At 42.9% G+C, this 15,923-nt stretch overlaps 1 protein-coding gene across 2 annotated transcripts in view; it reads right to left on the minus strand.

Annotated features, from left to right (window-relative positions):
- Positions 1-2,269: 2,269 nt before the first annotated feature.
- CDC27 (cell division cycle 27) overlaps positions 2,270-15,923 on the minus strand; it is a 53,768-nt gene continuing 40,114 nt past the window's right edge. For both annotated transcript variants that reach the window (XM_073607632.1, XM_073607631.1), the window contains exons 17-19: positions 15,779-15,853; positions 10,556-10,736; positions 2,270-9,416 (exon numbers count right to left, since the gene is read on the minus strand). In XM_073607632.1, coding sequence (XP_073463733.1) covers positions 9,331-9,416; positions 10,556-10,736; positions 15,779-15,853 — 342 coding nt within the window. In that variant the 3' untranslated portion in view covers positions 2,270-9,330. The remainder of the gene's footprint in view (positions 9,417-10,555; positions 10,737-15,778; positions 15,854-15,923) is intronic.

Here is a 15,923-nt window from a genome sequence, read left to right on the forward strand (position 1 = left end):
CGCTTAGCAACCTTGATTTATGATCTGACTCAGTTCCCTGCCTGCGAATTCTGTACCTCCTCTGGCCGCCTGATACCGACCTTGGCCTGGCTTCTGAATCCTTCCCCCTCTGCAGTTGTTGCCAACTTTGGTCCATTTGCCAACAGTTCTGACTCCTGCACATGCGCATTTCTGTGCTCCGTGCGACAGCATTCTGCACGAGTTCCAGTCCTGCATCTCAGCAGTACCCAGGCTGTCACCTGGCCAGGACCTACCACAGGCACCCGTGACACTCTTTGCCCTGTCACCAACTCCAGGGGGAGCGGGACAGGAGGTGTAGGGGAAGTCCTCTCATCAGCTCAGCCTCCATCGGGTATGCGATACCACCACCACATCGAAGGACTGGTAAGCTGCAATATAATACATTTTTATTGTTGGGTTTAATTCTACTTTAAGTGCCTATCCACTCTAAACATGAAATCAGATAGTCATAGTCAATGGCCAGTTCCAGTTCCAGGCTGCAGACAAAATCCCGGCTACTAACAATCTTTGCTTGTCTCTGTTGTGGCAGCAATGTTTTCATATAGCTGTAACTTTATATTCCCTTTTCTTTGCTCAGGTGAGGAGACATACAGTAGCACCCAAGAAAAATATAATTTAAAGGAGAGAAACAATATAATTAGTGTTAGCAGCAGGAGGAGGCGGCTGGGGACTGTCCCTATACAAACAATATCAGAACAATGCAGGCATTTTGTGACGGTTTGTTTTCAATATAATAAAACTCTTTCCAAGTTGCTGGTATTAAATGAAAACAGCCTAACCTCTATTAAAAAAAATGTTTTAAGATGTTGTTAGAGGATCAGCTAGCCATATACAGTACAATTGTTACAATTAACAGTACAATCACAAGTCACTCTTTACAGTTACAAACTATGAGCTTGTTGGACATCCCATTCCAAAATCATGGCCAATATATAATATAGAGCTGACCCCTTCTCCTCTTTGCTGCCGTAATGGTTTCGACTCGAAAGGATTCCAGAATGACCATGCCCCTGTGGACAAGGCTGGTTGCGAAAAGACAAGGTTTGAGGAGTTTGATGTTCAGGAACTGGAGCGGTCCGCTTAATTCTACTTAAACACTTTTGGGATGGATTGGAATGCAGATTGTGAGCCAAGATATTATCCAACATCGGTACCCGACCATGCCCTTATGGTGAAATGAGCACAAATTCCCACAGTTCCTTTCCAACGGTTTGTACAAAGCTTTCCCAGCAGAGGAAGGTTAGAATTGCAAATGGGAGGGGGCAACCTCGTATTAAAAAAGAGAAGTTTTGTTGTTTTTTTTCTCTATAAAATCATACTTATTTTAGGTGGATGCAGCATCTGTCCCCCACTGCTTCTAAGACCGAGAGATCAAACACCGCTGATCGCTCAGTTCTCAGTGACTTTCAGTCACCGCTGTCTGCTCTATCCCTTCCCTTGCCTACCGCGCTCACTGGAGCACTGGGCTGTGGTGCAAGCGGCTTGCTCAGGCTCTCAGAGCAGCTAAGTCAGGTGCCGGTCCAGGCTTCTGGGTGGATCCCAATCATATGGTCATGATCTTTCCCCAGCCTGGACTGGCTCGGTGACGTTAGCCAACAGTGGCCTTTAGTCCCTGTCAGCTAAAACCGGGTGACAGGACTGCAGAATGAACTGCACTCCTATGATCCACAGGAGAAATACAGCCAAATAAGCTTTGGCTGTACTTCTCCTTTAATGTCAATGGTTTTGGAATAGGATGTCCAACAAGATAATATAGGTGTGATGACCAGATGTTCACAAACGTTTAGCCATAAGTTGCATCAAAGGCAGTGGATCAGAGACAACCAGGACACTTTTTTTTTTAAAGATCTGAAATGACTTTAGGGTGGCAGATTTCTTAAAACATATCAGTGCAATATTGATCTGTTAATTTGCAAGTCATTTTTTGGCATTGGCCTCCAAAATTCATTGGAGATTTTAGTGCAGGGGACCAATGAAAGCTCCATAAATGTGATGGGGTGCAGAAAAAGGTTAGCACAATCATAGTTTCCCACTAAAGGATGGGAAATGTTGCGTTAATAGTGGTTCAATTCAGCCAACAGCAAATGTGCTTTATTAGTGATAGATCTTTCTGTGATAGAAAAGTCTTCAGCAAAAGCATAATTGGCCGCCCTGTCTTTCCCTCCAAGCAGTTTCATATAATCAATGCACTTACCAGCATGAACTGCTGTCTGCTGAATGTGTGAAGCCAGGAAGTTCCCAAAGGACATTTTTAAAAGAAGTTTTTATTTGGATTTTTTACATCCTTAAATGTTTTCACAAAATATATTAAACAGGAACTTCCCGACCCACATAATGGAACACTGTACATTTCCCAAAATAATAATAAAAAAATAAAACACAACCACACAATAAGAGCGAGTCTCACCCCCCAGCAGAAAGACCAGCACCAACCTAGCACATGTCCATCACAGTGGAGCTGGCCCAGCTGGTACCAAGGGCATGTAATCCATTATGCATCATACCAGAAATGAAGGCAGTTTGTCCTTCTGATTTAAAAGGTCACAAGGGTTAGAGGATACCTAAACATGATTAGAAATTAAGAACAGGTAATGTAACTTAGAGAACCGAGATCAGACCTCAGAGACCTAAAGCAAGTCTGCCAACCTTTTTAAACTTAAAAGTACACCTACTATAAGAAAGATAAGGAAGCTAAAATGGTGAATCCCAGTGGAAGGCTAATTGGTTGGCTGGATCAGAATGACAACCAGGCAGTATTTTCAGACAGGGTTTGGCAATATTTGAATGTGATAACAATTTATGTTTGATGCAATATTATCACGCAAGAAATAATGGGATCTTTGTACTTGCCAGAAAATCAGTTCTTGGAGTTCATTAAAGGAACAGAAGAATTCAGAAAGTATCGGGTTATACTGTCACCTACAGGAGGATCTGGACTCTGGCAAACAAAAGTTTGGGCACACTCTGACCCTTCCTGCTCTCAGCACTTCTCAGTTTTGTGGAGAAGCATAACTATGTAACCAAGAAAGGGCTTGCAGTAAGTACCATTTTCTTTCTTGTTCATTGAGGGACACAGTAATCTGAATGTCCATAAGCAGTTTAACAGAGGGGTGGACAACAGCAACAAAACATTAACAGGCCTAAGGACTGCCTGCAGCTCAAAGAACCATCTGAAGGATCTTACACCATCAGATGAGGCCTAAACATCCAAAATGGTAAAACCTGGAGCACATGTGAACAGATGACCACCTGAAATTTGGGAAACAGTTGCCCGATGCTAAAAAGCCCAAGAAACACATTCACAGATATAGTGGAGTGCACCTTTGCAGAAAAAGATGGAAGCTAATCCATAAGAACATAATTTTGTATGATGGCTTGTCTGAGCCACTGAAAAATGGTGGAACAAGAAGCAGGTTCACCAATACAGGGACAGACAGAATGTCAAAGAGGAAGGCTTTCTGATTGTAGCAGTGGCTGCGAGGTAATCTCAAACATCATACAGGCAATGGAGGGAAGTCTCTTTTTGATGAACTGGAGCTGGAAAAAGAGAAGAAGAATGATGTCCTGATTGATGTGGAAGCTGACACTACCTAAGGCAGGAAGAAAGTTCTAGACCTAAAAACCATCTTGTCCTCTAGGAAGGCCAGAAAGGGTTCTTTACAGGATAAGGGCACCAGCTCAGAGACATGGCTCTTCCTAGGAAACCAACAAAAAATCTGAGGCATGCTAGGAGGGATCATACTGGCCTACAATTTTTTTTTGAATGCCAGTGTTCAAATCCTTCCATATAATCCAACAGTCTCCAGTGTCCCTCAATGAATAAGAAAGAAATGGGGGTTGCTGTGGTGTGCCTAAGTCTGAAAATACCTGACTTGTGCTGACTCTGACCTATTGAATTACTGACCCAGAAGCAGTATGCAGCTTAGAAAGTCAGAAGTCCTTATCTGCATCTTTGTCCCCAATCAGTGACTCAAAGTATTGAAGATAGGTGGTCAGTGCGGCAGCCCATAGCTGGATCAAAAATTACTTGATGCCCCTGAACACCCACTCAACGTGAATGGGGGAATCCTCCCCACTGAGCTATTGTATTCTGACAGCAAGGAGACTTCCCTGCCATCAGAATACACTGATCAAGCAGGGAAAATCCAACAGGGCGGTTCTACTGAACTTGAGCAGTAGATCAACTTCTGTACAACATCCTTACCCACACATGGATTGAAATTCAGCCAGTCTTTGCTGAACCGGCTGAATTTCAGCCCATGTATGACTGACTTAAGACAAACAGCATTTAAGCCCTCGTTCACACTGAACACAGCTTTGAAATGAGGAGAGTTCATCTGAACTTGCACGATTTCAAAGCCGCATTTCAGTCCGACTTCAGGGGGTGACTTGAAAGACATCTGGGTGGGTTCATGCACAGATGTCTATTGAAATCGCCCCCGAAGTCACCAAAAGTAGTGCAGGAACTACTTTTGGAAATCAGTGCGACGCCGCAAAGTGGGCGTTGCACCAATTGGGGCGCTCCTATTGCCGGCAATAGGGTCCGATTTGACCTGTCAAATCACACCAATGTGAACAGGGCTTAAGGAGAGTTTAGCAATGGCAGCCTCTGTTTTTCTCATAAGACAGGCTTCCTCTAAATGTTCTGCCTAAAAGCAGAAGCAATATTCAACAGAGAATGCTCCTGCATGCACCCATCCAAAATGTAGATCCTAAGGGCCTTGATACTAATCCCACTCCAGGGTAATGACACCACCTTAGCGTCCTTAGAGGGTACACTCATTAGACAGGAGGGTGAGAGCTAGGCAGAGCTTAGATGCAAAGTCAGGATAGTCAAGCCCTCAGTAACAAAGTGACACTTGTTTCATATGTACACAGATTTAAAATGGCCACCAGGTTTGCTTTCAAAGTATTGGTTCATAAAACACAGCTGTGGCGAAGGCCTTACAAAGGAAGCCTCCGTTCTCTGACTGCCAGGTGTATGAAAACATATTCAGAAGGCACTAGGCTTGATTTAAAAGATGAGGGAGAAAAGATTTATATAGTTCTGGAGTATAAAGAGCATAGTAAACCTGACCCACCATGTGGAAAGAAGACATTTTCATAAGCAACTTTGGCGACTTTCATTACCCATCTCCTCCACCTGGGCTACATGCATGACCTGGTTGCTACCATCTGTCAGATCCTACACTTGGCCAAAATATACTGCAAAGGAGTCAAGTCATTTTTCTGTTCCCGCTGCAATGGCATGGTTAAAGTGGTGTGGCTTAGCAAGAAATGCAGGACTTTTAGTGTCTTTAGATGTGTTGCCTTCACTGGCAGCCTATGGAGCAATATATTGACCCTGCTAGTTCCTTTTGTAGGATTCTCAGGGACCTTTCGTAGAGGTCCAGAAGAAGCAGCAAATTTAATAAACCACCAGATATAAGGTGGAGGCCTTATAGTTCTTTAGTATGAATATTAAATGAAGGCTCCTAACTCTTATATCCATTGCTGCTTCTAGCATGACAGATGATTAGTTAACATACCTAAAGCCAAAATTTTTTTTTAAGTGGGTAAGGATTAGAGAGCAGCTGTCAGTTATGTTTTTTTTTCTTTTGTATTGCTGTCTGTGTCCCTGGTGCCCACTGCCAATGTGATGGAAATTTAACAATGTTACACTGTCACTATAACAGGAATTAGAGGTAGATTATTCCAATGGGGACACCTGCTCAATTGACAGCTACCCATTGAACAGGTTTCCCTCTAGTAATGGTCAGAAAGTAAAGATAAACCCCTCCTTAAATGAAATAAAAATTCAAAGGTTTTATCTATTAACTAAATTTTTCCAAAAAACAAAAAAAAAAAAAAAAAGTTTTGGCTTTAGAATGCACATTGAAGCCTTTGTATGATCAAATGCCTGTTTGTAATAATAGACTCAAAATCAGTAATCACTTCTTTCTAGCCAGACTGGTTGCTGTGGGTTATTCTAAAATATTCTTCCCACAATGATCTACACAAATAAAACTGTGCCCTATATAAACCACCTTCTCTTTCAAGTTTCCAGTAAATAGAAAAAGAACGGTTTCCGTATGGCAGATGTATGAGTAGCAAAGATAAGGGGTTCTTTATCAAAGTGTGTGAAATAAGAACAGTTTGCATCGTATTATAGCAACCACATTCAAACTTTAATTTCCAGCAAAGGATTGAATGTGTTTGCCAACGTGAATTCAATGTTATTATGTAAGTGGATATGATCATATATTCCAACTAATAAATAGAGCTGTAATATGATAAGACCTCATCCCTTACCAAGGCTCCTGTTAGGAAAGGAATATTATACTAAAAACAAAAAAAAGTTCATCTAAATGCTCTCAACATTCAGAAAACTGAAGCAGAATGACAGATAGGGGTCCATTAGTAGATTATGAACTGTTCTGATCTACAGTGGAGCAACTGTAATTACATCATATCCATCTAACTCTCCCTAAAAAGGAACCTGTTATGACAGAAACAGAGGGGGACAAAGCAGATTTGTCTGAAAATGCTAACTGCCTGGTTGTCATTTTAATCCTTTGGCTTCAAAACTTTGAGCCCCTGACCCAAAACAAGAATGTATGCACCAATCTCAGAACTACCAATAAGCTTACCTAGATCAGTGGCTGAAAAGCTAAAAGCCAGGGTGAAAGCATTTTGAGCTCAGCAACAGGATATTGTTCTGGCAAGAGATTCACATCCATCCGGTGCCGAATATACCAACTCTAGGCTGATGATGAAGATGGCACTTTTCAAAGCTTCATATGACTTTACCAGAAGTGAACTCTTTCCCTGGACAACTGTAGCTGCATCTGTAACAATGTGATCCTCCTGCCCTGTGTCAAACAAACTGATAATAAGTGCATCATTCAGCATCCTGAATATTCTTCACGCTTGTGAGAAATTCACCGCTGTGTACTTCTATGGTAAACGTAGATGGAGGCTGTCCACACATGCAACAACGTAGGTTTTACTTAGCAGCTACTTTGTTATTTTAAACTTTTAAACGGAATTGCTGAATTGCAGAGTAGGCACCAAAACCTGTCTGCTATGGCTTTCTCTGTGAGCCTCTGAAAAAGGTTTCACTTTCTTACCAAATCCATAAAGTGTAATTCCAGTCAAATGCTAACTAAGGCTAATCTACTTCCACCTCCATTCTAAGACTATTGTATCTACCCCTGTAAAAGAAATGATGTGTATACTTACCTATTCTGAAGCCGTCCCGGTCCAGTCATATGACCAGCTGCAGTGTAGAGGAGGGACAACCGACAGATGCCCCATAGTCAGCCTATGGGCAACGTCACCTCCCAGGCTCTGCAGTCGTCGTCACTGCCTCTTCTCTACACTGAAGCTGGTGCTGGGACCAGAGCAGAATAGGCAAGTATTGACATCTTTTCTTTTACAGGGTTATATAGAATAGTTTTAGCCTTAGTTAGAATTTGACCAGAATTCCAGTTTCATTTTAGTGACTTTACCCACCCCAAACTTGACCTGTCAAATGAGGACACCCTTACATGCCATTGAAGTTCTTACTGGCCAGGGAGGTGGTAGGAAGATGGGACTTTGTTCCAAAGTTAGGGAAGCCATGTCTGCCATAGCACAGTAAAACCAATTTCAGAGAGGTGCACTAAAGGGGCTTTGTGGGCGTATGTATGCATGCTCCTTACTTTTAAAACGCTTAAAATGGATGACCTGTTCACATTTGAAGGCAACAGTCATCTACATATACAAAAAAGTAAACCATTTTTTTGCAGCTAAAATAACGTGGCCTAATTTGTGCTCAGTTCCAGTGACTTAAAGTAACCATGTCAGGACAAAAAAAAAAAATATTGCAAAAAGGAAGGTATCTGCAGTAGAAGAAATTATACTCACCTCTCCAGTGTCTTTCTTTCCTTGTTCCAGTGCTGCAGCATCTTCTATTCTTTTTGGCGTTCCATCCCACAGGGCACCGTGGGGGACAAAGCCATGCAATACTCTCAAAAGCATCAAATGCTAAAGGATGCTGGTGGAAGATTCAGCACAAGAACAGAGGGAAGGTAAGCAGCAACACAGGGAGTATAACAGCTCTTCTATTGCATGTACCTTCCTTCAGGAAATGTATTTTATCCTGGCATGGAAAGTTTAACTGCTTGGCCTAAATGCACCAAAGCCATGATACATTCATAAAGCAAACCTGATATCCATACATTTCTGATTCTTAGTGGACTGGCTTAATGTAACTCACAAAATACCCAATGCATCCTAAAATTAGGGACTGTTCCTATTTTCCACACCAGATTCACATTTATTTTTTCTCAATCAAGACTGCAAAATAAGTGGACTGGTGTTCATGGCCAATAGGAATAGTCCCTGATGCAGAATACAAATATCTCCAATAGTGCAAAGGACAGGTGGAATTTGACTAGTTAAGAACGGACCTTGCACAAAGCATACAGATCTGGAGGTCTGGTCTCAGGGGAAGAGGGACATAAAAAAAATAGAATATATATAGTCAAAACAATTAACGTTAAAGGGTATCTGTCACAAAGCAGGGAGGCTTTAGATAGAAAGTCTAATCCTATCACTCCTGATCAGCAAACCACTTCCTGGGCAATGATGTGACTTGCAGGACTCTCAAAATGGTTCAGATTAATGTCTATGGAACTAGTACTTTGTTTTATGACAGATCCCCTTTAAGGTTCCATGTGAGAAGGACTTTGCTGTATGGGGTTGAAGCTGATAAGAGACTCTTGGATAAGCTCAAACTGACTATAATTTGCTTATATTTTGGAACCATTGACTGAATAAATATTATCCAGGCAAAATAATAATAATTCATCTAAAAACAGAGGGTGGATCCAATGGATTTGAAGATGTGGCAATTATGTATCCATCCATAGATAGTGGGAGTTTGGTCAAGTAAAAAGTCTTGTATCCGGTCTTGGTTCAGCTTCTTCTTCAGCCTGACCAGGCCACACTCAGGGTTGAACTCTTGCACTGCACACCCCTTGGCAACCCCAGGCACCTCAAAAGGCCAAGATAAAAAAAAAAAAAAAAAAAGCCAACCGAGTGCGACCCACATATTGCACAGTCTTTAATTTTCTGCAGGACTTTAAAATCAGAAGGAAGAAGGGAGAGGAATGGCTGATAGCGATGTCAGAGGCAACGATGTTGATGATGATGAGGATGATGATGATACAAAGTGCCGGCCTGCGACAGGCATCTGAGAAGGCAAGGGTGAGAGGCTGGGAGTGTGGAGTAAAATAACAGTCAGACACCCCAGCGCCACATGTCCGATGGGGAGCAAGGACAGAGTTAAAATTCGTCACTACTCTCAGCCGCGTGCAATTGTGTGTCATCTGCATCTGTCATGCTGCTTTCTTGCGATTCATCCGTCCCCACTTGACAGAAACAAAACAGAAACGTGTGTTAATCATTCTGTTCAAGCTAACCGCGTCAGATGTGTGAGAAAACTGTCAGCGCGCTCTTACAGAAAGGATATCAGAGCCCTACATGCCTTTCTTCAAATAGCCTGGCCATCAAGATAAAAAAAACACAAATGCCAATTAGCTTTCAGCTTGGCTCCCTCTGCAGGCCGCCGATAACAACTGTTGCAAATAATACAATAATGGACTGCTCTGTGTCATATTTATCCTTTAGCTTGCGACATTCCACATTTACACGGCAGCTTATAAGAGCTGAAATAATTGATCAATCATTCCCAGGAAATTAGGTATTTGATAAACAAATTGGGATTCACTATTTTCTTTGTATATCCGAACAATGAACTGAATAGAAGGGTAAAACATGCAAATCGTGAATCTTGGTTGCAGTGATTCATAGTTTAGGAGATTTGCAGTTCAAATATTCATGAAAGCTGAAGCCCAGGTAAACAGCTAAACACACCAATGAAATAATCATATGGGAGCCGTTTTCTCGGCTATACAATATAACTGGCATTTGTACTAAAGGCCACATTTACACCTGCGAACGGGTCCGATACCAATTACTGGCGAGAACCCCAACAGGGGTTCCCAGATATTAGCTGCAGAAGGCAGTCCCTTTGAAAGCAAGGGGAGGCTGCCGGCTTCCTCAGCCAATTGTGGCCACTCGCATACAATTGCTCATACATTCCAGGGCCAAATCACTTTCACTTGGATACCTTGTTGAATAACTTGCACTTGGATTGGATGCGAGTGGCTGTGTTTAGCTGTGGGAGCCAGCAGCCTCCAATTGCTTTCAAAGGGGCTGCCTCCCACAGCTAATCATCAGGAACCATCGCTGGGGTTTCCACATGTAAAATGGTGTTGGGCTCATTCACATGTGTGTATGTAGCCTAAATGTGTTCTACTATTAAACTTCTGTAATCCTCTGCACAGCAAAAGTCAAAGCGGTAGTGGGTGGAGAAGCGCATGAGCCAAACACAGCACTCACTGTCTACAAACATCGAGGCAGTATACTATCTACACACACACACACACACACTGAGCCCATCTCCAGCAGACTGCAGCTCTTGGTGGTTATCACAGAGGTGTCTCACCTGTTTCATAAGGGTAGCCCTCGCTGATTTGTTCTTCTTGAGTCACAGCTTCCTCGTCATCTGGCAGGTAGCGCTTGTCTATGGCCTCTTTAATCTGGTTATTGGCTCCTTTGGGATCCAGATCCATGGCCCAGGAAAAGTTCATTAGGGCCAGATGTGTCTGACCCAGTTTCTTGTATACCTGATAAGAACAGTGATAAGAGATGAATGATATTAACTGAAGATGCCTGTGTATCAAAGTAGGCTTACATATACCTAGTAGAACCCAAGTGACTAAGACATGGAGAATCTTGAAGAAGGGAGTGCTTTTAGATCATACGGACAGACACCCTATCAACACAGCAAAAGGATTAAAGTGACACTAAACAATATCCTTATTCTCCAAAAATAAATTGATAAACATCCAGTACTTAATGGCCCTGTAATCATTTTGGTGTTTTTTCTGCCTCCTTGTAAGATCCTCCATGGGATGCCCAAACTCTCCTTTTGCCCCCTCCTTTGTTTTGCACAAACAGTGCACATTAGTTGTGGTCACGTGCACTGCTCTAAGCAGTTCCTACGGTTCTGTTGCCCTTAAACATGTAGCCACACCCCTCCCATTTCCTGTTACCATCACCCAGGTGAGAAGTGCTGATTGGAGCCACAGCCATCTTGCCGTCACACCCAGAAGCCGCTGTTGCCTATGTTCCAGCCTGAAGCCTGACAGATTGTATGTCCACCAAAAACTCTGCTTCACCCAGCCGCTTGCCTACCAAGCTCTGCAGCCTCATGGTGATATATGGAGGTCTTTATAGGTTTATGACAAGCCTTGATTCACTTTGAACTTGAGTGCATTTTTATTGTCTTTTATTCTTAATAAAATTTCTACACCTACCTAGAAGGAGGCACCCTCGTGTTTGTTTTGAATACTGCATATCCCATAGTCCCTAGTAGGGTTGTCCCGATACCACTTTTTTAGGACCGAGTACAAGTACCGATACTTTTTTTCAAGTACTCGCCGATACCGATTACCGATACTTTTTTTTAATGTCACGTGACAGTGTTTTTTTTTTGTTTTTTTTTAGGGGGGGGGGGGGTATGGGGCAGGGGGGTGAACGGTTTCTGTGTGTTTTTTTTTTTATTTACATTCATTATTTTTTTACAATCTTTTTTTTTATTCTTTATTGCAATATGTGTGTTTTTTGTTTTTTTTTGATCAGCCCTGTTGGGGGCTTTGGTGAGATATCAGGGGTCTTAACAGACCTCTGATATCTCCCCTTTGAGACAGAGAAAGAGACCGAGGATAAAGATTCCCCAGTCCCTTTCTCTGCAGCCTCAGCTGCACTGAGAATGAATGGAGAGAAGACAGCGGCTCCTCTCCATTCATAAACTGACACATCGTAATCACAGGAGATTACAATGTTTCAGTTATGTGAATAGACAGAGTCAGCTGACTCTGTCCATTCACACAGCGGAGAGGGGGACAGTGGAGGAGGACAGTGTAACGGAGGGGGACAGAACAACGGAGGAGGACAGCGGAGGAGGACAGAACAACGGAGGGTGACAGCGGAACGCCGGAATGGAGGGGGACAGAGAAACAGAGGGGAACAGCATAGGGGGACAGAGGAATGGAGGGGGCATGGAGGAGGATGAGGTGACAGTCAGCGGTGATCGCGTGTGGGGGAGTTACAAGCACCGATCACCGCTGTATGTCACTAAAGCCGCGGGGGGAGAAGCTTGTAACTCCCCCACGCGCTGATCACCGCTGACTGTCATAGTATCGGCGGAAGCATCGGGAGCATTTGCCCGAGTACAAGTACTTGGGCAAATGCTCGGTATCGGGACAACCCTAGTCCCTAGCCCATCTTGGAAACAAGCAAAAGACTGCAGGACCAAAGAGCACATAGTCGCAGTCTAAGCCCCCTTTCACGCGGGGCAGATCCACTCAGCGGAGTCCGCCAGCTCAGCGGGAGATCGCTCAGTTGATCTCCGCTGAGCCGGCGGATGACAGGTCCATCTCTACTCACTGAGCGGGGAGGGACCTGTCAGAGCCCCGCTGATCTCTATGGGGAAATCGGATGAAAATGGACAGCATACGTCTGTCTTGAGTGGATCGGATCGCAGACGGGTGTCAGCTGGCACATTTCCGCTGACATCCGCATGCCCATAGGAGTCAATGGATGGCCCGTTCGGATACGCCTGAAAAACGGACATGCAGATCAGAGCGGGCTAATCGTGTAAAAGGAGCCTTACAGTAAGTCAGATCACAGCAGAAAAAAAAAAACAACAGGGAATATTAAGATTTGGAGAAGGCTGACAGAAGGCACTTTTTAGAGTTAAGAATACATACTTAAAAACATCAATTGGTAATGAAGTGGTCAGAAAAATGTTTGCCGCTTCATATCCTACATGCTGCTATAGTTTAGTACAACCAAGACATTTTCATGCACAAGTAACACTGGACTTAAGAAAATTGTTGTTAGACTTTGCAACCAACATATTTCCAAGTGTTATTATTCTAATGCCCTGTACACACGGTCAGATTTTCCAGCGGAAAAAGAGCGATCGGATTGTGATGTCGGAAATTCCGATCATGTGTGGGCTCCATCTGACTTTTTCCATCGGAATTTCCGACACACAAAGTTTGAGAGCAGGCTATAAAATTTTCCGACAACAAAATCCGTTGGGTTAAATTCTGATGGTGTGTAATCAAATCCGACGCACAAAGTGCCACGCATGCTCAGAATAAATTAAAAGACGAAAGCTATTGGCTACTGCTCCGTTTATAGTCCCGACGTACGTGTTTTACGTCACCGCGTTCAGAACGATCGGATTTTCCGACAACTTTGTGCGACTGTGTGTATGCAAGACAAGTTTGAGCCAACATCCGTCGGAAAAAATCCATGGATTTTGTTGTCGGAATGTCCGATCAAGTGTACAGGGCATTAGATTACACAAAGATTTACACAAACATATCCCAGGTAGATGATGCAAAAAAAGATGGCCTAACACCAACTAATGTTGACATTGAAAGTGCAAGGTCCACATTTCATAAAGTGTTATGACAAGCTCCTGAACTGTATATTACAACTGAATTCCAGAAATTCAGCTCCTTTGTAAAATGTGAAGGCACACTATGATTTAAGTCCAAGGAGCAGCATGACATCTCCTGAGCTTATCCGAATTACTGCACTCCTGGAAGATAGTTACCACTGTATTTCTAAGTGCCTGAAGCTTATGCTTCAGGTCCAAGCATCTTAAAATAGAGTCGGGGGCACCCATACATGGTAACTCCCATGTTCCCTCAAAGTGCCGATTACAAAGTTTTCGCTACTTGGAAGTCTATCAGTTTGCAACATGTGGAGTCCTTGTTTCACACAAGCTCTGGTCAGCTGAAGACTTTCGACAAGCTCTCACTTGAATACAAATATCCTCGTCATCAGATAGTTTTGTGATTACTAACTGGTAGGCCATGGCAAGGTGTGCACAGGACCGTTTGCAACAATGCCCGATAGACAGGGCGGTGAGGCAACGTACCTATACCTCACTTGTGCTCGTAATTTCTTCTGCAGACAACGTCCTCTCACCAAACCAACTCTCAAGGCATGGGCCAAAAACTTCCCTCATGCTGACATACCTGATGTGCTTCTTGAGGGCTACTGTACAATCCATAAGCTAGCAGTTAATGAAAGCTGGCAGGAGATGCAGTTTACACTGCTGCATAGGGCCTATATGCACTCGACTAATCCATTTTCTGCTATGTGCCCCTGGTGTAATATGAGCCGTCTGACTCTTAGGCATCGCCTCTGGAATTGCACTGTGACACATGTCTTTTGGGATCAAGTCCTGGGATATGCTCAAAAAGTCATATCTACGCAATTGCCTGCCGACCCTCTGCTTTGCCTATTCAGTTACGTCCCTCACAGGGACCAGAGTTAATCTTCAGAAATACATATTTTGCCTCAATGGGTCCATCTATGCTTATTAACGGCCCACATGGCTATTCTAAAAGGCATGGAAATCATCTTCACCCCCTTCTCTTTATACTGTGATGTGTGAACTTAGGTCATTTCTTTATCTGGAAAAGTTGGATATTAAGGTTTAGAACTATACCACCAGAAAGCGTTTAACCGCTGGTTAACCTTTAATGGAGAATGATTTCACCACCTTGGAGATAACCCAACTCATGGTTTCATTCCAGTTCACAGAATGGTACGCCGAGGCCAACTTATCAAATTCACTGTGTAAACTAAACCTCTTGCCTATGGAAGACTCCACTGGGTCTTTGGCCCCCTGACAACTCTGCGATCATTGATACTTTGGTAGCTTATTTTTGCTTAGTTTTCTTTTTTAGTTGCTTAATGTTTTTCTACTTCCTTTTATCTTTGTGGTCAAGCTTTACTCTGTAAACCTCTAGCTCAGTTACATCTGCACCGATTCCTCGGACCTGTTCTGGTCGTGTTGTGCAGACATTAAGGGCAGGTACTGTCAACGCATTCCCTGTTTGTTGCACAATCTAATGCTAGAATTGCTTGCCACCGTACCCTCCCATGGGGTATTTGGTCGCGAAGATGCTGAATGATATCTTTATGATCTTGTATTCCTGGAAAGCTTATGTCACAATGTTCGTTCTATTTGATTTTCTTTCCGCTCATTCTCTTTGTACATGTGATATAACTTAAAATGTATTAAAAAAAAAAAAATAGAATCAGTGCAGGTGCTATGCCTGCCCCATCACAGAAGCCTTTGTATTATGTGTGAACTCATTCACAAGATACAAAGGCTTCTCTGAATAGGCAGCAGAGGTGAGGGGCGGGCATAGCTGCTCTGTGTGCCTCCCTCCTTTCTCTCACCACCCTGTGTGTCAGTAAGCGTGGATTAGGTTTAACAAATATATTTTATGCTAATTCAGCTGGCAGAATGGCTAGAGGCACAGTTTTATATTGACTAAATTGTTGGTTTTGCTGTCTTGATTAAAAGTTTAAACTTCCTGACAACTTTAACTTATAAACACAAAGTGCAAGTGACATGTACAAAGTGGGGGAAAAAAACAAAAAAAAAAAACCCACATCTCACTTTACCGGAGCCAGAACAGAAATACATTTTGAATGACTGTTGGGTTATTGTAATTTAAACAACCTTAAAATTACAGAAGCCTGAGATACAGTAGTAATGTCACATATCTGGGGTTGTGCAGGAGCCTATTTCTGCATGTGAAAGTTACAGTACACACGGTTCACTTACCTTTCCTATCAAAAAATACACTAGGGATTCTTTAGGGACAATTTGTTTCAACTCCTCCAACTCCTGCAGTGCAGACTAGAATAAAAAAATATAAAATAAAAAACATTTGCAACAATATAAAGCACCAGACATTACCGATCATAAG

Source organism: Aquarana catesbeiana, linkage group LG12, assembly GCF_042186555.1.
Source record: "Aquarana catesbeiana isolate 2022-GZ linkage group LG12, ASM4218655v1, whole genome shotgun sequence".
Taxonomy (NCBI): domain Eukaryota; kingdom Metazoa; phylum Chordata; class Amphibia; order Anura; family Ranidae; genus Aquarana; species Aquarana catesbeiana.